General features: G+C 45.4%; 1 protein-coding gene and 1 long non-coding RNA gene across 2 annotated transcripts in view; one reads left to right on the forward strand and one right to left on the reverse strand.

Moving 5' to 3' along the window:
• Tnfaip8l3 (TNF alpha induced protein 8 like 3) overlaps positions 1-15,552 on the reverse strand; it is a 42,005-nt gene extending 26,453 nt beyond the window's left edge. Inside the window, exon 1 of the mRNA NM_001399312.1 lies at positions 15,404-15,552. Coding sequence (NP_001386241.1) covers positions 15,404-15,455 — 52 coding nt within the window. The 5' untranslated portion in view covers positions 15,456-15,552. The remainder of the gene's footprint in view (positions 1-15,403) is intronic.
• A 190-nt stretch (positions 15,553-15,742) lies between these two features.
• LOC134480169 (uncharacterized) lies at positions 15,743-19,286 on the forward strand. The gene is made up of 2 exons (XR_010054390.1): positions 15,743-18,521; positions 18,727-19,286. It is a non-coding gene; the product is annotated as an uncharacterized LOC134480169 (long non-coding RNA).
• Positions 19,287-19,582: the final 296 nt, after the last annotated feature.

Below are 19,582 nucleotides of genomic sequence, written 5' to 3' on the forward strand. Positions count from 1 at the left end.
CCCCATTTGTTTTTCCGTCTACCTTCTAGTTTGGTTCTCTGTCAGTATTTGGTTAATCATACTTTGGCAGCTGTGTTATTATGATAGATAACATTCATAGCTTGTTCAGGATGCTCTATGATTTCTATGACTGCATTTCCTTTCTTACTCATCTGTTTTCCCAAGGAGTTAAGATAGCTTGTCTATTTTTGTTTAATTCCGTATCAAGCTAGAGCTAAAACACTCCCCCAGTTACTGAGAGATACAAACTCTTTCTCAGTAGGTTATATAAATCAACTACTTGACCACTTCTACTATTCTCTTGAATATCCCTCTACTGCTAAGTTCTGAGCACACTTTCCTTCATGCCTGATGTTTCCCTCCTCCTTCACCTCTTCTTGACTCTGTGCCTTAGTTCTTGGATTCATGGCTTCTCTTTTTTAATTTACTTCCTGATCCAGTAGAGTGCTGCATTTGTTACTTTTTTTCATCTGTGACAAAATCCCTGTCAGAGAAAACCCAAGGATGCTCAGAGGATTAGTCCACAGTTGCTTAACCCCATGAACGTGGGAAGAATATCATGGCAGCAGGAAGTGTGCACAGGGTAAAGAAACAGGCTGTTCATCTAAGTGCAGAGAGGAAATGAACAGGAAAGAAAGGGACAAAACAAGATAAACCCAAGGACCCAACCTTGATGGTGTGTCTCACCTCCTAACATTTCCAGAATCCCCCAAAATAGGGCTACCAGCTCCAGACCAAACATTCAGTCCACGAGCCTGTGGGAGTTGTATTGCTTTCAAAGCACGATAGGCACTTAGTTCAGGATAGACATTAACAAACACTGTCAAATGCCATAGAATAAAGCATCAAAAGGTAGAATATCAAATATAAGCATGTTTTTAAACAAGCATTTAAACTGTAACCATTTAAATTTAAAAACACAAAAGAGGTAGAAATTTTAGGGGCCTATGGACCCAGTTGGTTGATCCCTAAGATCTGGTAGCTCCACATGAAGCTACCATGGAAAATTCCTTTGTTTCTGAGATCTAACACAATGACTTTATTCCAACTTCACATTGGATGAATGACTTAACTGGGTCCAGAACTCTATCAAATTTAGCTATCTCAAGTGTGTAAAGGATCACAACTTGAAAGCCAGCCAGCCGGGGCTGGGGATTTAGCTCAGTGGTAGAGCGCTTACCTAGGAAGCGCAAGGCCCTGGGTTCAGTCCCCAGCCCCGAAAAAAAGAACCAAAAAAAAAAAAAAAAACAAAACAAAACAAAAAAAAAAAAAAAAAAAAGAAAGCCAGCCAGCCTAGAAGACATAACGAGATTCTCTTCACCACGAAGGACATCAACCCAGCCATAAAACCTAGACCTAAAACCTTCAACCTACAATTTCTCCTGCCTACAAGATGTACAGGGGTAAAGAGATAGAGCAGAAACTGAGGGAGTGACCAAAAATAATTGGTCCAGTTTGAGACCTATACCAAGAGAAGGAGCCCACCCCACACATGCTAATGGCATTCTGCTATACTTGCAGATAGGAGCCTACTGTAATTATCATCAGAGAGGCTTCACCAAGCAACTGATGGAAACAGATGCAGAGACCCACAGCAAACATTAGGCGGAGCTTGGGGGAATCCTGTAGAAGGAGTGTATGAACCAGAGGAGTCAAGAACACCACAAGAAAACTTACAGAATCAACTAACCTGGGCCCTTAGGTGCTCACAGAGACTGAACCACCAACCAGGGAGCCTGCATGACCTAGGCCCTCTGCACATGTGTTATGGATGTGTAGCTTGGTCTTCAAGTGAGACTTCTAACAGTGGGAGCCAGGGCTGTCTCTGACTCTGTTGCCTGCCTTTGGGACCCTTTCCTCCTACTTGGCTGCCTAGGCTAGCCTCAGTAGGAGAGCATGTGCCTAGTCTTGATGCAACTTGATATGCCAGGGCTGGTTGATAGCCATGGGAAGCCCCCCTTTTTCTGAAGAGAATGGAGGAGCAGTGCAAATAAGAAAGAGAAAAGGAAGTGTGTGTGTGTGAGTGTGGGGGTGGTGGTGGTGGTGGTGGGGTAGGTGATGAAGTGCGGAGGGGTGACCAGATGGTTCATTTGGTAACAGCATTTGTTGTCAAGCCTGATTACCTGAGTTCAACTACTGGAACTCACGTGGTGGAAGGAAAGAACCAACTTCTGTGAAGTTGTCCTCTGACTTCCATATGTGTGTCATAGCATGTACAAGCACACACACACACACACACACACACACACACACACACTAAATGCGAAAAAGACAAAGTGAGAGGAAAGAAAGAAAGGTAGGAGGGGAGAAGAGAAGAAGGAAAAGGAGGAGGAAGAGAAGGAGAAGAAGCAGAAGAAAATAGAGGAAGGGACACACACACAGAAAGAGAGAGGGAGAGAGAGGGAGAGAGAGAGAGAGAGAGAGAGAGAGAGAGAGAGAGAGAGAGAGAGAGAGAGAGAAGAGATGGAATGGAGCAGAAGACTGGGACCAGGGAGATATAAGTGAGTGGAAACTTTTCAGCAAGTTTTAGACTTGGTAAATAGATATCCATTAAGTGAAAGGAACTAAGAAACTGTCAGCAACTAGCACACAGGCTGTAGGCCAAGTGACCCTAAGGAGAATGAGCCCTGTAGGAATCCTCCATCCGCTACCACATACCCCCAACTTCACAACTATAGAAGCACATACTCAGTCTTTTTCCAGCCTTGATTTTACCCACATTTCCACCATTCTCACCAGATTATGAAGAACTGACAGCTATGAGTATATGAGAGGCACAGACAGAGGAGGTTTGCACACACTAAGCAAATCTTTTTTTTTTTTTAGGAGAGGGAGAGTGGGGGATGCGTTTTTTAAAATTTTTATTAATTTTTATTTCTATAAGTACATATAGCTATCTTCAGACACACCAGAAGAGGGCACCAGATCTCATTACAGATGGTTGTGAGCCACCATGTGGTTGCTGGGAATTGAACTCAGAACCTCTGGAAGAGCAATCAGTGCTCTAAACCACTGAGCCATCTAAGCAAATCTTCTAACAGCCATATCCTCAATCCCTTAAGAATCCTTCTTATTTAGATAGTTTCTTACTGTATCGTCCAGGTTGATTTTAAACTCCTGGACTCAAGATATTCTCCTGTTACAGCCTCCTAAGTGCTAGCACAAACACCCCCATAGCATCCTCTCAATGGTATGTCCTTTAAAAATAAAAACCTCTCTGAGTCAGTGATGAAGTTCTCCACTGCGACATAGGAACCTGCCAGTGGCCATATTCCTAAAGAAAAGTGACTCTTCCACCCCCAGCAGTCATCAACTGTCAGCATCTTTTCAGGTAAGGGTGGGGCATCAGGAGGTTTCCTCTGACCATGCTGGAATCTTTACCTCGCTTGTTCTAACACAAGATGCCCACTGCTGTGAGTTCGTGTGTGTACCATCCCTGTCATATCCAGGGGACAGCAGTTCCCAGCACCCCTCCTATTGTCTAGCTTTTACAGTCTCTGTCTGCTCTTCCTCAGTGTTCCCTGAATCTTGGGGAGAGGCTGCTATAGCTGTCCTACCCGTAGATGAACACTCACAGTTGCCTGTTTTCAGTGGTTTAGCTAAAAATTCATTCCCAGAGATCATTATTAGAGTTTTCCCTCCCTCCATCCTTCCTTCCCTCCCTCCCTCCTCCTTCCCTTTCTCTCTCTCTCTCTCTCTCTCTCTCTCTCTCTCTCTCTCTCTCTCTCTGCTTTTCTTTTTAATCATGGACTTCATGCATAGTAGGTAATTCTCTACATGTAAGCTCTATCCTCAGCCCAGAGAGTTTCTTCTTAATAGCAAAACAAAACACCAAGAATGATTGGACACAAATCTCTATGCCCACCTGCGAACCTTAGCCTATCCTGCAACAAGGGAAAGAGAAGAAAGCCTGAAGTGGAGGTGTTCGGGAATAGTTGTGAATTTACATGCTGCTGCTCTCAGGAGGAGCTGTGTGTTATTCTCAGCACGACAACTTCTTCTGTAGGAGTTTTACATTCATCTCAGTCATTTTTTCCCTTATATTTTCTGATCTCTTGCTTTAAAAAGTCATGTTGGTTATAGTCACTTACAAATAGCAAAATAATTACTCCTGATTATTATTGTTATTGTTATTATTGATGTTGTTGTATGTATGCATGCACTGGGGTTGTGAAGCAGTTTCCTTCAGGATCCAAACATTTCAACCTGAAGGGAAGCTCCTTAAGCCAGAAATTAAACAACTCAAAATAGCTCAGGAAGTCCCTAAAACTGACCAGGTTCACTAGATCCCCTCCCTTCCGGGAATAAAATAGCTGTTGTAAGTCACTCTCAGGCAATTCACAGTGCAAAGCTTCTGAGACTAGGCAAGCATTCTGAAAAAGACCAGCTAAAGTTCCCAGAAGAAGCTCAGACCAACTGATGCACCTGGAAAGGACAGTCTCCAATCTGCTGAGCTGCCTTCAGCTGTGCAGTGTGCTCCAAGGTCCCAGCTTTTATGACCTGTCACCTGTGCTGGGGTGGGCTCTGGTGACGCAGCTGTCTTTGAGTCATTTCTGCCCCTGCAAGTTACCCCTCATCCATATCCTGTAAGTAACCCCAATAAAGATCATAGGTTTACCAAGTTGAACTTTAGTATTATCAATCATGGCTCCCTATTTGAGGTTAGTAGGAATGTGTGTTGAGTCTCCTCAGGAAACATCTTCTCAAATAACAACTGGGGATTCTACCCGGGGCTAACCAACCAATACTAAGCAAGTATTCTTATTCATGGGCTACATCCCAGTCCCAAGTCAGCTTCTTTTTTTTTTTCTTTTTTCTTTTATTCGGAGCTGGGGACCAAACCCAGGGCCTTGTGCCAGCTAGGAAAGCACTCTACCACTGAGCTAAATCCCCAACCCCCCCAAGTCAGCTTCTTATTAAGCAGGGAACTAAGTAATGGAATGTGTTGGCTTTCCACTTGCAAACTAAATGAGTTTCTCTGTGTGGAGAAGATAGTTCTGTATGTTGTCCATTATAATTTTGTATTTGAATATGCACAGAATAAGCCATTTTTGTAACATAAACCAACAAATTAAGTATAGCCAAAGATCTTGGCAAATAATGAATACTAATCCTCAACAGGGATTGAGAGAAATTTAAAGCTGTTTTAACGATGCTGGGAAGTGTGAGTATTGCTTTTTCCTATCAGCTGCCTGATAGGTTTGGTAGGCTGCAGTCAGGTGAGGAGACAGAAGGAATAAAGAATGTGGGCCTACCATGTGGCCTCTTCTTCTCAAGCTTCAGAGGCACAAGAAACCCCTCAATCAGATTTCCATCTAACTGCTTCAGAAACAGATACTATTTCTATACTCACTGCCACGCAACACCTCCATGCTGAATTTGTCATTAGAACGATAGATGAATGGTGGGGGTGACAAGCCAAGAAGCTAATGTGATCTTGTAATACTGAATTTTTTTTTTTCTTTTTTTTTTTTTTTTGGGGCTGGGGACCGAACCCAGGGCCTTGCGCTCGCTAGGCAAGCGCTCTACCGCTGAACTAAATCCCCAACCCCGTAATACTGAATTTTAAGCGTTCTTTTTTCTCCCCTCATTTTAGAAGTAATAAAATACAAAAGCAAAACACGTAAACCAAAAGATTAAAGATAAAAGTCAATCATAATTAGGGTAGAAGTCAAATATACAGAAAGAGTAAGGCGGGGGTGGGGTGGGGAATGGGAGTCAGGGATGCCAGATGTCTACACTGCTGGCCAGCAAAATACTGCAAGGTTGTGCTTCAAGAAAGCCAAGTGAGTGGGGTCCCAGCAGGTCCTATCACGGTCCAGAGCCCAGCTGGGAAACTGTGGGAGGAAGAGGGCTGAGGGCAGGGGTGGGTTCACTCCAACCAGTGATCACTGAGAAATACTGAGAGGGAAGAAACAGGAAGACGTCAGAGTCCAGGGAGGAAGCAGGAAGGAACAAGATTGTGGGAAAGTGAGAAGGAAGAGCCACGTAAGGGGGTGGTGGGTCACATTTGGGTCACAGAAGTGCTGTTCTGAGCTTCGTCACCGCCAGCTCCCAGTTGTTGCTTTTCAAGAACAACTCCTGTGGAAAGTTACATGGATTTAGCGAGGGAAAATCCACAGGAAGTGTACCTAAAAGAAAGATTTATGATAAATGTAATCGCATATAATGGTTTGTTTGTTTTTGTGTTTAAAAAGCTGTTTAAGTGTATGTGAGTGGGCTGCTCTGTATCTCACTCATCTCACGAATGGCTGCGTCTATAGATGTGTGCATATGCCTGTATGTTCACACATGCTATGAACACAGCAAAACTGAGGTCGTAGATTATTCAACTTTCTTCGAGAAGTGCAATAATGTAGATTCTTCTCTATATCATTAAATATTCTTCAGACTAATTTTTCTTGAGAGGTGAATAATGTATGAATAAGCTAATTAATAAAAAAGAATTAAACTGTCAGGAAAAAGAGAGCTGAAGAGTGTTGCACCATGTGTAATCATCAAGTGTTTGATGTGTAGCTGTTGCGTGGGTCCTGTGTACTCACCGTGTACTCAAAAATTCAGTAATCGTTGGACTGAATGTTGAAGCTGTTTGTTTTGGTTGGCTATTTGAGTTTTGTCTCCCATGTTCTTTCTTTGGGGTCGTCCGATTATGCTGCACAATTTGTGCTCTGGATACTGTAACCATCCTGACAGTGTCTGTTGACTGTAAACAACACGGTTGTAGCTTTGTGCTATATGACTGAGTGGGACTTCCTAAAGGGAAGGGTTTTGTCAAAAGAGCGAAGCAACAGCCGTGCCCTGGGGGACATGGGCAGGAAAGGGGCATCAAAAGGAAAACAATGCTAACAATTAAGGAAGGGTGCAGGAGGATCTGGATCACAGAAGATTTAGTCAGAGAGTTAAGGCGCTTGAGGTTTAATTTCTACCACATACCACTCTGGGCTCTCTAAAAGTTGGCCTTGTATAAAGTAAAGTAACTCTCCCTGCCTTCTTGATGGGCTTGATTCAGTAAAGTATGAAGCTAAATCCCAAAGACAGAGACGTCTAACATAAGGGAACTCATTTCCCAGTTTCCTTACAACAAATTTAATTCTTTAAAAAAAAATCAATCTCAAGAAAGGGAAGACATAACTGGAGAACTAGGGGATGCTAAATTGTTTTCTCTTGAAGCTGACAGCTATTGAAGCTCAAAGCTAATTAACCTTTGTGACAACCATGTCACTGGATGATAATACTCCTCAAGAAATAAAAACGTAATAATCCAAGGGTTACATGTAGGGTGCCCCTAAGTGAGAAGGGGGAATGAGCCTGACTCAGAGGAAGAAGATGCTCAACAAAGTGTAGGTGTGGGCTAGGGTTGTCAGTCTTCTGCAGATATGCCTGGAATAGAAAACCCAATAGAGGAAAGGGAAGGGGCGGGGTTAGTTTTTCAAGAATCACCCTTGAAGAATTCTCATCAGACCGGCCTGCAGGCAAGACTATTGAGAATTTTCTTGATTGCTAATTGATGTGGGAGGGCCCTTCCTACTGTGAGTGGTACTATCTCTGGGCATGTGGGCCCAAAGGTAACCAAAATGAGCTTGGAAGCAAACCAGTAAGCAGCATTCCTCGGTGGCTTCTCTTCAAACTCCTGCCTCCAGCTCCTGTCTTGGCTTCCCTCAAGGACAAACACTAACCTATAAGCTACAACCAAACCTCTCTTCCATAAGTTTCTCTTAATTATGGTGTTGATCACAGCGTCAGAGAGCAAACTAGAGTAGATGTTGCTATCCGGAATGTAGGGTATTGTCACGAAAGACCTGACTAAGATGCTCTTTAAGTACTTGGAACTCTGGGCTGGGAGTTCTCAGAGCTTGGCGACCTGCTGTGGGAACTTGGAGGAGAATGCAGAGAGCAGAGCAGCAGACAATGGAGGCCTGGGCTGCGATGTCTGAGAGGGAAGCAAAGACTACCAGGGCTGTTCCTAGGATAACTGTGAATTGGAAGCCTGTGGTTTCTTGTCAGCAGAGACTGAAGAATCAGATGTGATTAACAAGAGGCCATCACCACTGAAGTGGAACCTTTGCTTTACTGTGACAATCAGTGCCGGTTAGCTAGGCTTAAAAACGATCTGTCACTAATCTGACAGCAACGTCGTTAAGGTGAAATCGTCTGGAGATTACTTCCTCGAAACAAGCACACACAAATGGTGCCCTAACTGACAGGGGAAGTCTAGTTGTCAGGGTTCTGAGAACCAAGGGAATCGAGTGGGATATGCAAAGCAGCCTAGTGACATCCATCAACCTAACACATGGTTTACCTGTACAAGAGAACAGGTTTTAGACTTAGGCTGACTCCATTTCTGCTCACTCACAAGATGCACTATCTTGAGGAAGTTACTTATGTTCTGTGTCTCTATTTCCTTGCCTAGAAAATTAGGCTATTTCCAGCATTTAACCCAGAAGCATGGTTAATAAAACATTCAATGCCATGGGAATAACTAACGTTAAGACATTATAAGGACTTAATGTAAAATTTTAAAAATGAAGTACCATTCTTAGGGCTGAACTTTGGGTGATCAAAACAAACATCTAACCGTCTCCCCTTTTGCTTTACCACTTAAGGCCCTTGTTTCTCTTAACATAGAGTCTCTAATCCCAGTCTTTCCTCACTGCCTTTCTTAATTTTATCCACTAGAAACCAAGGAAGCAAGATCCAAAGGTATCAGCAAAGAACTGGTGCAGAAACAGCCCGCTACCACCTTCCCTTCCTCTACGCCCTATTTCCAGTTGAACTGTAGGCCCCAAGTTAGGGAGCACAGAACACGCGCATGAACCCGCCATGAAAAGCAGTTTCTGTCTCATACATAAAGTGGATGTCTCTATCACATGAAGAAAAATAAGCTGGAGGTCTCCCCAAAGCTGTGTATCATTACTAAAATTCTTCTTTGAGGGCTAGAATGGTTCACAGAAAACGTATTTTACTGTTGAAACAGAATCTAGCAGCCAGTGGCTGCCTCTGTGGTTTCTCTAGTTTAAGCAATATTGGACACCACCAAAGTGTCTCTTTTTCTTCCCAGAGAACTGAATTACGAAGTCCTGGTTTCTATTAGGGTGTGTCCAGCACTCTCTGTGCTGCCAAACCTTCCAGTTTTACAGTCTGCACATGGGTAGATTTTCCATGAACACGCTCAAATTTATTTCCAAGTAATGATGTCTAAGAAACCCAGTAAGCATTTAACCAAAAAGAACATTTCTGATGTAAAATGAAAGTAGCATTTTTTTATGCCTCAACATAAATGGGGGGGAGGGTTCATCTTATATGGTTTTTTTTTTTTTTTTTTTTTTTTTGTCCACGGAGGGGTTGTTATGTGAAGTTTATTCTTTAAATTCTCTCCTTTTTCTTTTCCTTCTCTACCTCCCTTTCTCTTCTTTCTTCTTTATGCTGTTGGGAATCAAACTCAGGTATTTATCCATGCTAGGAAAGCACTCTACCACCTCGATACACCCGCAACCCTGTTTTTTTTTTATATACTTACACAGAATACACTGAAAACACCCACCTACCCAGACATTTTATATAAATTAGAGGCCAAGTAACTGAAAAACTAAACAAAATTATTTATAGAGTATCTTTCTAGAGATCTAAACAGCCAAGGACACACGAAGAAACCCTGTCTCCAAACACACACACACACACACACACACACACACACACACACACACACACAGAGAGAGAGAGAGAGAGAGAGAGAGAGAGAGAGAGATTTAAATGTGGATTAAAGTGGAAGTTAGTGGTAGCTATGTCAGAGAATGAACCCATTAGAGACAGCACTAATGGAGAAGGTGACAATAATTACATTTGACTGGTAAATGATAAAACCAGGTACTATATTTTCTTTTTCTTTAATAATTTTTGTTTAAGATTTATTTATTTATTATATATGAGTACACTGTCACTGTCTTCAGACACACCAGAAGAGGGCATCAGATCCCATTACAGATGATTGTGAGCCACCATGTGGTTGCTGGGAATTGAACTCAGGTCCTCTGGAAGAGCAGTCAGTGCTCTTAACACTGAGCCATCTCTCCAGCCCAAGTACTATATTTTCTTAAAGAGAACAATAATGCAGGAAATGTTATATGTGCATGGTCACAGACACTGTTTCAGAACCTTCCCACGAGAGCCAACAGTGTTGTCCCACGTTCCAAATCCCACACTACATACTGCTGAGGTTGCCCAGTTTCAGATTCAGCTTGCAGCAAGTGTTTCCTCTACCTGACATGACTGCAAACAGCTGCTTCCTGCCCTTCCCTGTGCCTCTTCTTCTACAGATATTGATCCTGAGAGAAGTTCAAACACAAAAACAAAAGCAGAGTGATCCTCCTCCTGCCAAGTTCTACCTCAGAGTCTGCTTCCTGGAGAACCATCTTATCTGCCCAGGCTCGCATATACACCTCCATCTACCCTACATATACACCTCCACCTACCCTACATACACACCTCCACCTACCCTACATACACACCTCCATCTACCCTACATACATACACACCTCCATCTACCCACTCATCCAGCAACCTGCCACTGGGCGTAAGGCACATAAGTGGTGTGGGGGTGGATGATATACATGAGCTTTAGGAAGCTCACAAATGCAATAGCCCAGGATAAGAACCATCATGAGATTCGGACTATCGTGTCCAGTGCTAAGGAAGAATACAAAAGAGACAGGGATGCCATCCCAAGAAGGGAGGTCTAGCATCCTGGTGCACCATAGCTAGCACTGTCTCTAACCTGCTCCCCCTGTGTAATGCCAAATCCTAGAGGACAGAACAGGCTCTGTTATCTCTCTTCACAATTCCTCATAATTTCTAACCAAGTCCAGGACAGCGCAGAAATTGTCAGAAATGGCAAACAGAGCAGAAGACAGCACACCTGCCAGTTCTGCTTTATAGGGTGGGCTTCGGCCCCTGACCTGGCCATCAGTGTCAAGTTCCCAGGGAGATCCTCCAGATGCTCGGACGTCTATATTTAAAGCTACATCCATGGAGTCCGAGAAGATGAAGAACCAGAAGACAAGTTCCTGATCATCAAACAGCTACAGCTCATGGCATGGGCAGGACAGTAGCCAGTTCAAGCTTCAAATCAGGAAGAAGGAAAGGAACCTGAATAATAGCCAAATGGTATGGCTTGCCCGGACCACTCCTACCTTCAGTCAGCCAGGTCACCATCATCAATCCATCAGCAAGTCCCAACCTAACGACGGGACTCAGCAGACCCCTAAAACTCACAAAACAAACCTGCGAAGTCTAAATGTTTCCCTCAGAGCCAGTGAAGAAAAGATAATTAAAGAAAACATCAGTGTCAGGTGCCTGAAGGGACACAGTTCTGAGACCGTGAGTGTGGTCCGGGATCAGTCCCCAGCGCTTCCCTGCCTCCTGGACAGCTCCACTCAGCTGTTCTGGTCTCCTTCTGGCTCCACACTCTCTGCTGCCTTCCTTCCTGCTCCTCCCATGGCCTTGGTGCGATCTGTAACTAGCTTCTGCCTCTGTCTCTGAAATGTCATTTGCACCCTTCCTCTGCACTCGTGCACCGCCTCCTCAGTGCTGTGGTCACACCCTGAAAGCAGGGGCTCTGAGTCTCAGTGATCTCTGCATTTCTTTGTCTCTGCAGGATGTGGTTTCTGGTGATGGTTTTCTGTTGCTGTCCAACAATCATGGGATACCCCTTTCCCAAGTTTTCAAGATCTTCTTATAGTTAGCCTGCCCCACATTGACTCTTTTTATTTCCTGAGTACTCTCCCCAGTTTACCTGTACCTCTGCTCAAACTCTCTAGCTTCTGGAGTGTCTGTCTGTCTCCTCCTGGTATCAGTTATTTGATGGACCAAGCTTAGGATACAAGGAAACAGGAATGGCGGTCAGGGCTACCATTTCTTTTCTCTAGAAGCAACTCCCTCATGCACAAACTCCATCACCCAGAAGAGCTTTTCTGCAGCACCTCCACAGCTACAGTCAGCCTGTCTTTCCTGGACCAGAGAGCTGTTGGTTCAAGGAGATCTTTTGCCTTCAGCTGAGTAGACAGACTCTCTTGGTCTTCTAAGTCAGAAAGGAAAAAAAAGTGATCTAACTAATGCTAATCCCCTGTTGCTTCTTAGGAACGTTTCTCATTCACTTTAGAATTAATATATCAAGCCCTAGGATTTCCAAGAGGTGGACGATAGATTTGCCAAGTGGAAGTCTGCCAAGTTGGGTCTCTGGAGTGAATCCAGTGTTCCATAAACTCTGCTGCTTTCCTAACCACAGAAGGAGCCATAAAATGACAGAAAGGGAGGTGAGATGCTGATAGCAGAATGACAGAGAAGCATCAGCTCATGCCTCCCGGGAGGAAAAGCAAGAAGATTTCTACAAATATCATCCCAAACCTCTCCTCCAGAGCCCTCCCCTGCCCAGGGTGCTGGTTGCTCAATGAGAGATCCACATAAAATGGAAGACCATTGGCAGAGTCTCTCAAAACAGGAAAAATCAAGGGAACTGCCCCACTCCTTGCCAACAGGTGACCATGATGGGCAAGTACAAAAGGGACAGGAGCATCTCCTGCCTCCTGGATGGTGGGAAGAAGTTTAGGATTGGGAGCAGCACTGGGAGGAGACTGCCACTTCTTTTCCACGTGGAGTAGCACTCCACATGGGATCTCCCATTACCACACTGGCAGGAGGACTGGCTGAGGGGTCCAGTGTCTTTCATAATTCCCCTAGAGCCTTGGAGAGGATGAGGGAAGCAGGAGGCTGTGATGCCCCCATCTTGATGAGGTCAAAGGTCAACGAAGTTGAGAATCGATGTACACTAAGACTCACTCTGGGCATTCCCAGGTAAGCAGAAAGGGAGACAACTGAAAAATCTCACCAGCTACTCAGTGTAATCATGACATCACCTGCTACTCAGTGTAATCATGACATATATATTGACTTCTAACACCTTACGCCTTGCAATTTTTACTCTACAAAGCACTAGGACCCATTATTTCCTAGGATTCCTAAAGAAAACCCAGGTTATATTTCTAGAGATTTCAGGTGATAGTAACAGCTTCCATTTACTGAAATGACCGAGAACACATTCCAGGTGTTATTTACTTGGTCTTGGTAGTGCTATGGTTGGAAAGTGAAGTTACCTGCCCCTGAATGAGACACGAAGGTCCTCCTCGTCCTAGAGTTTATTTTCCTAGCCTTATGAAGGCCCATCCTACGTACAGGCCTTACAAAGCAAGCAAGTGTGTCTGCCCCAGAGTGTTTACTCCTCTGCCTTTCTCTGCGGCAGACTCACTCACCTGGAGGAGGTACAGGTCTGCAGAAGAATGTGAGTTTCTTGTAAGGACAAAGGACAGCCTCTATGGATAAATGTCTGCCTTTTAAATTGTCTCTGCATCCGCAACAACAGCTTCCGTTTGACAGGATGCAAGTCGAGCAAGATGGAGAGACAGGCGCTAATTCTGAAGCTCCGCCACTAAGGGGAACACTTTCCGACTGAAAATAATGAGTGAGACTAAATGCCACTTAGCATAATGGCTCATGACATTAAAATAAATGTTCAAGTCGTGAGACTTGAGCACACAGGAAAGAAGGGATGACTGCAGACAACAGTAAGGTGCAAACAAACGCGACAGCTTGTGAGCGCTGGCTGCCCTGCTCTTCCAGGCGCACCTGACCTGAGTGACAATGTGTGCTGTGCTGTGAGCTGTGCGGCTCACACGGACTGTCAGTCACTTGGACAGGCAGTGACATTCAGAGCTGAAGCAGGCTGGGGGGTGGGGTGGGCACACTTGGATATATGTATACATATTCCTTCTGTCCTCTTGCCTTTAAGTACTGAGGACCCCGGAATTTCTCCTGCTCCCACCTCCTTTTAGGGAGTCTCATTACCTTTCTACCCTTTCCCCTCAATTTCCTCGACTTCACCTACAGAATAAGCCCGTGAGTCATGGCAATGTAACTGAGATTTCTAAAGTGTCAGTGACAATGTGTCTGGTGTCCATCTACCCCAAGCTTTGGAGATAGACTTGGATACACGCCGATACCTACTGGAGACGCCTATTGGATTACATGGCTAAAGAAGATCCGAAAGCCACCCATGAAGTGAAATCTTGGTGCCTTACAGTCACAGAAACACATAGGCATGCAAAAGGACCGTGGTTATGAAGAGCATCTGCACCCACACACTACACCAAGTAGGAGCCACGCATACAGGTCCTCACATACAGGGACCTCCCTTGCTGCCTACCTTACCCCAGGAAGCCTACCCACTCAAAGTGAGGACCACAGCCGCCTGCAGCTGGGAGAGCTAAGTCCCAGGGAGTCTGGACCTCTGCAAAATGGAGATTTTTTTTAAAGTAAAGTAAAAACAAACACCAACAAAACCCATTTGGGTAGATGATATCCTTCCCCAATTCTTGAACTTGAGTTCCCTACACCAGCACCTAGTCTAATAGATCTTCCATCATCAATTGGTCCCCACTGTTGGCACTCGGGTGTGCCCTTCGGAAATGTGAAGACCTGACTGTGTACCGGCTTGTGCTAGGAGACTCCCAGCAGACAGTCACGGTCTGTGTAGCAAGCAAACTTTAAGGGCTGTGCTGGGCGCACAGAACTATGATTGCAGATAGAAAGTGAGTGGAACCTGGATCACAGGGAGGGGCCTGAGGGCGAAGCGCGCTGGTGGAGGTGGGCTGAGCATGAAGGAAATTTGACCTAGGGTTGTGGTTGTGGCAGCTTCCTCCTGTTGCTCAGTACGGGGAGTGGCAGAGAAGGACATTCATTTCTCTAAATAAGCATCCTCTTATCCTATCGCTTCCATTACTATTGATTATGGAAAGCCGGTAGCACCTCTTAAAGGGGAAGACCAGTTCTGCGTGTCACTTTGGAACCCCTCCTCCGCTAACCACACCACAGGGATGGGTTAGCACTTCTGCCCTGGCTTGCCTTGCGGAGCACTTTCCGGGAACCTCAGACATGAGCTCAGTCAGGAGCCCTGATCTACCCACGAGTCTTCTTCCCACCGACTCTGAAGCGTTTGTCAGGATGGCAGACTAGGCAACACATGGGAAGTTACTTCAGTTCGTTTTCCACTGAAAATTACAAGACGCAGATCTCTCAAGCTCTCCTCTCCCCCACCCCCACCTTGCAGTGCGTCCCAAGGCCTCCGCTGGAGACCCTGCCACTGTGCGATCCTTGGGCAAAATGTCCCTCCTGTCTCTCCGACGCACCTAAGTGCAGAGGGGTGGGAGGACGTCCCCAAACCAGTCCCCAGTCTCGGTGTGGAAGGGTTCGGGCATCTGGGGACCGGCCTTCTGCCCCACAGCTCTGAGAAATACTCTGCGCTGGCCTCCCCTCCTCTCCAACCCCAGCCCTCCCGGCAGGGTTACCCCCTCGCTACCTGCAGCAGTCCCGGGCTCGCCCTCGCTCTGCTCTCCAGAATCTGAATCCATACTGTGGGCTGCCACCCGCGCATCCACCACCGCCCGCCTGCCGGGCGCTCCCGACTCTGGTGGACGCGGCACACACGGTATGGGCTGCAAAGAGTCTGGAGCCCGGGCGGTGCAGAGTGGGCAGTGTGTGGCCAGACACTAGGGCCAGGGGGCGGCTCCGAAGAGGCCAAGCCCGCTCCAGTGGCCCGCCCGCCGCCCGCCAGTGCTTGCACGCGAGGGTAGAGCCCGGGTGTGGGGGGGAGCGGGGGGGGGGCTGGGGCTGGTGGCGGGTAGGGTGTGAGGGAGGGAGAGGAGGAGTGTCCAGTGCTCCTGGCTGGGGATAAGTAGCCTGGGTTCCTCTATACCCAGAGCCCTGGACTGGGGAGCCTGGTGTGGTGGTGCTGGTCTTGGAAGCCAGGACGCCCCTTCTTTGGGTGTGGCAAAGTTTGCAAGATTGCCTAAGTGAAAGTGCACCTCTCTGCCCACTGGGAAAAAAAAAACCAAGGTGTACTGTTAGGTTTAAGGTTGTGAGGCTGTACAAGTTCAACTTCACCACTTAGATGCCTTGAAAGAAATCTGTGTCTGTTGCCTCGCGTAGGGAGGGGAGCGAATAGTCTTGCAGGAATTTTGTGGGAAGTATAACGCCGGTTCGCTCGTGAGGGAACAAGCACCAGGCCTGTCGCCTGGTGAGGAAGTAAACAACTAGTCAGGTAGTGATAACTCCCGCTGTTCAGACTCTTCTCCGTGTGGGCGTGGCTTGTGGAGCTGGTTCTGAGAGCTGGGTGAGCGCCCAGCCTGATTTGGACTGGAAGGCTGGACCCGCCCTGCCAATCAAGCTGCCGAGCCAAGTTTTGCCTCCAGCTCGAGAGGCATGAATTGATTCTGAAAACGTTTTCTTTTCTGGGGAGATGGCTTAGTGGGTAAGAACGCTTGGTGTTCCAGCATGGGGGAATTGAATTAAAAAGCTCTGCATGGTCCCCACAGGTGCCTGCAAACCCCGTGCAGAGCAGCCACAGGAGGATTTCTGGGACCTGCTGGCTGTCAGCCTAGCTCCAGGTTCAATGAGAGGTCCTATCAGAAGGGAGTAAGGGATTCTGGACATCTGATGTCCTCCTCTGGCCTGGGAGCTGGAGAGGAACCGTTTCTTGCTGATGAGACTAAATGCAAAGCACTAAAGGTTCTCAACATCCTCTTTCATTTTCTTTTTTACAAAAGTAATTTATTAACTAATCAAGGGGCCAATCCAGGAAGGAGAAGCACCCAGCGGGAAATCAGTCGCTGTTGATTTCTGAGTATGCATGGACTTTCATTGTATTCCTCTATTAGAAGCTTTAAAATTCACGTAGCCGCAAGCCTGCTTCTCATGACTATAAACTTCCCACAGCAATCGCAAACTATTGACTTGAGAGAAAATAAATCAGGAAGAGAACGCCCACCTAAAGGTGTGAGATTCCCAGTGTATCCTCTGAGCACTCATTTTGTCTGAACTAAGACCCAGAGATGCGTTAGGTCGAACCATTTGAAACTGCGTCTTGAAGGTTGGAAACATAGCTGAGCTGTGGCTACTGTATAGATTCAGCCTAAGGTTAACCCCATTGCACAAGGCCAGAATCTGGGGCTCAGGTCAGTAAGTTCATGAGAGAGGACAGACATCGAAGCTGCCTAGAGTGGACAACTGCTCTAGTCCAGTGTTACAGAAGTGCTGTGACTCCTCATCTGGCTCATGGCTACCTTGTTCCGTGAGATGTAGACCTCACAGAACATTATTAAAGCTTTTCTTTTTATTCTAGGAGAAAGCTTTCTGGAAGACCAAACTCATTGGCTTTGGCGATAAAAGTTTTATTTGAAGAAATGCTAAAAAGCAAGCAAACAAAAAACAAACAACAACGACAACAACAAAACCCTATATAAAATGTGTGTTCTTGGGCAAATGGCCCAACCTCTCTCTCCTCCTGTGTTAGCATCTCCCTCACAGTCCCCTGTGAAAGAATAAAAGTAGTGAGTATGGAAGCAATCTGCCCAATGTAGGCACATTGTTAATGTTTGTTTTTTTTGTTTTTGTTTTTTTTTTTTAAAGGACTGGAGAGATAGCTCAGTGGTAAGAGCACTGACTGCTCTTCCAGTTCAAATCCCAACAACCCAACTACATGGCGGTTCACAACCATCTGTAATAGGATCTGATGCCCTCTTCTGGAGTGTCTGAAGACAGCTACAGTGTATTCATATAAATAAATAAATAAATCTTTAAAAGAAAAAGGAAAAAAACATGAATCATTTGGTCTAGTAGATCTCATCTAGAAACAAATGGATAAAAATAAAACCCTATTTAAAAAAAAATAAAAAGGAAAAGAGAATGCAAAATTGGGTGCAAGTTAATGTTCAGGAAAGAAACAACTGTGTCATTTAAAATGTTTGCTGCGTTAGAGCTGAAAGCTCATGCCCACAATTCCAGCATGGGGAGGCTGAGACAGGTCTGCTGGCCACAAGTTCAAGGCCAGCATGGGCTGCATAGTGAGTTCCAGGTCAGACTGTGCTGCAAGGTGAGATCCTGCCTCAAAAAAATAAATGGGAAAATAATTTCTTAAAGTTTGCTGTAGCCATGTCACAGAGGAAAATGGCAATGATCATGATGTCACATGACAGAGTGCATTAGGCTGAAAGGCGTTGAGGATGGGGAGTATGTGGCTTAGTAACAGACTGTCTGCCCAGCATGTTTAAGATGCTGTCAGTCTCTAGCATCACAGAGCCCCCCCCTTGTCTCATTCTCTTCCCCCACCCCACCCCCTCTCACACACAACCCTTGCATCTCTAAATACCTAATCTAAATTCAACAACAGCAATGTACGTTGTTTTCTGTGCCTTAGACTTTGTTTTCTTATACTTGGTGTTTTTGTTTCTGTTTGTCTAAGTTTCAAGGACTGGTGCTTTATGAGTGTTATGCTGATACAATCAATGTCTAACAGCAACAAAATTAACCAGGAACCTTCTTGTGCTGAGATCAACAGTCCTGAGGACACATATTCCAAACACACACATGTCCATCCATCACCAGACCTCTTCTGAATACCAGCTTATTTGAGCTCAGAGGTAAGTGTTCATGGGGGCAGAGAAGGAAGAACCGATCAAAGTTTCTTGAAAAGTCCCCAAGATTGCTTTAAGTAGCAATCCCCATTCAGTTAGCTGTTCCCAGGCTCCTGTTTCTGCATAATGAGACAGATGTAGAGTGGAATAGTGTATGTGCAGTTAAACAATGGAAGGGAGAGATCCAAACTAAATAACCTCTCCATTCTAGCTTCCTATGGAATGCAATCTGTTGTCACGGGACAAGACAAAGGAAACTGATTGCAGGCATAGGCGTCTAAAGAGAAATGTTAATAGAATACACATTATCTGTGCCTCCAGATGGGAAACCAGTGTTAGAGAAGGAAGCCCTTAAAACAATATCTCATGACCATCACCCCATGAAGACAATGAAATCCAAGGTGAGTCCTCTCTTTACAAATCCATCCTGGCACTTTTTTTTCTTTTTAAAAAAATGTTTGGGAACTGAAAGGAAAAATGGGTTCCAGCAGAGCCTTTGTGTATTTTGAGAAGAATAGCATTACTCTGCAGACTTGAGTCTAGAGTCAGAACTTCACAAACCACCTTCTCACTGTTTCCACTACATCGTTGGAGGCTGGCAGCTCTTACGACAGGAGAATGTCTAACTTCCATTGGCCTTTTTTTTTTAACTTCAGCAAACAACATTCTTAAGTTTTTATAGAAATTGTGTATCTGTTGGGCAAAGTATATCTATCTGTGAGGCGTCAAGAAACAGAAAATAAAATTGATTCATTTCTGCTAAGGAAATAATACTCCTTTGGTCTGAGCCAGAGCTATGATTCATTTGCCTGTCTCCTCTTGTGGGATGGAAAGGGAGTGTCTGCAAACCTCTTGACAGCAGAAGGGAGGGAGGCTTTGAGGAAGGTGGTTTGCAGTGCTCTGACTGCAGATTCAAGTGTGCTCTTCTCTGGGCTGAGGTGGCTTTGACCCAGAAGATGAGGGGCTGTTCACGACAGCCTCATTACTAATAACTTACTTCAAGGTAGGCAGAAAGGCAGCTTCTGACATTCAGAACCATCATGACTCCATAGGAGCGGCTGCTTAAA

This window comes from Rattus norvegicus, chromosome 8, assembly GCF_036323735.1.
Source record: "Rattus norvegicus strain BN/NHsdMcwi chromosome 8, GRCr8, whole genome shotgun sequence".
Classification (NCBI taxonomy): Eukaryota; Metazoa; Chordata; class Mammalia; order Rodentia; family Muridae; genus Rattus; species Rattus norvegicus.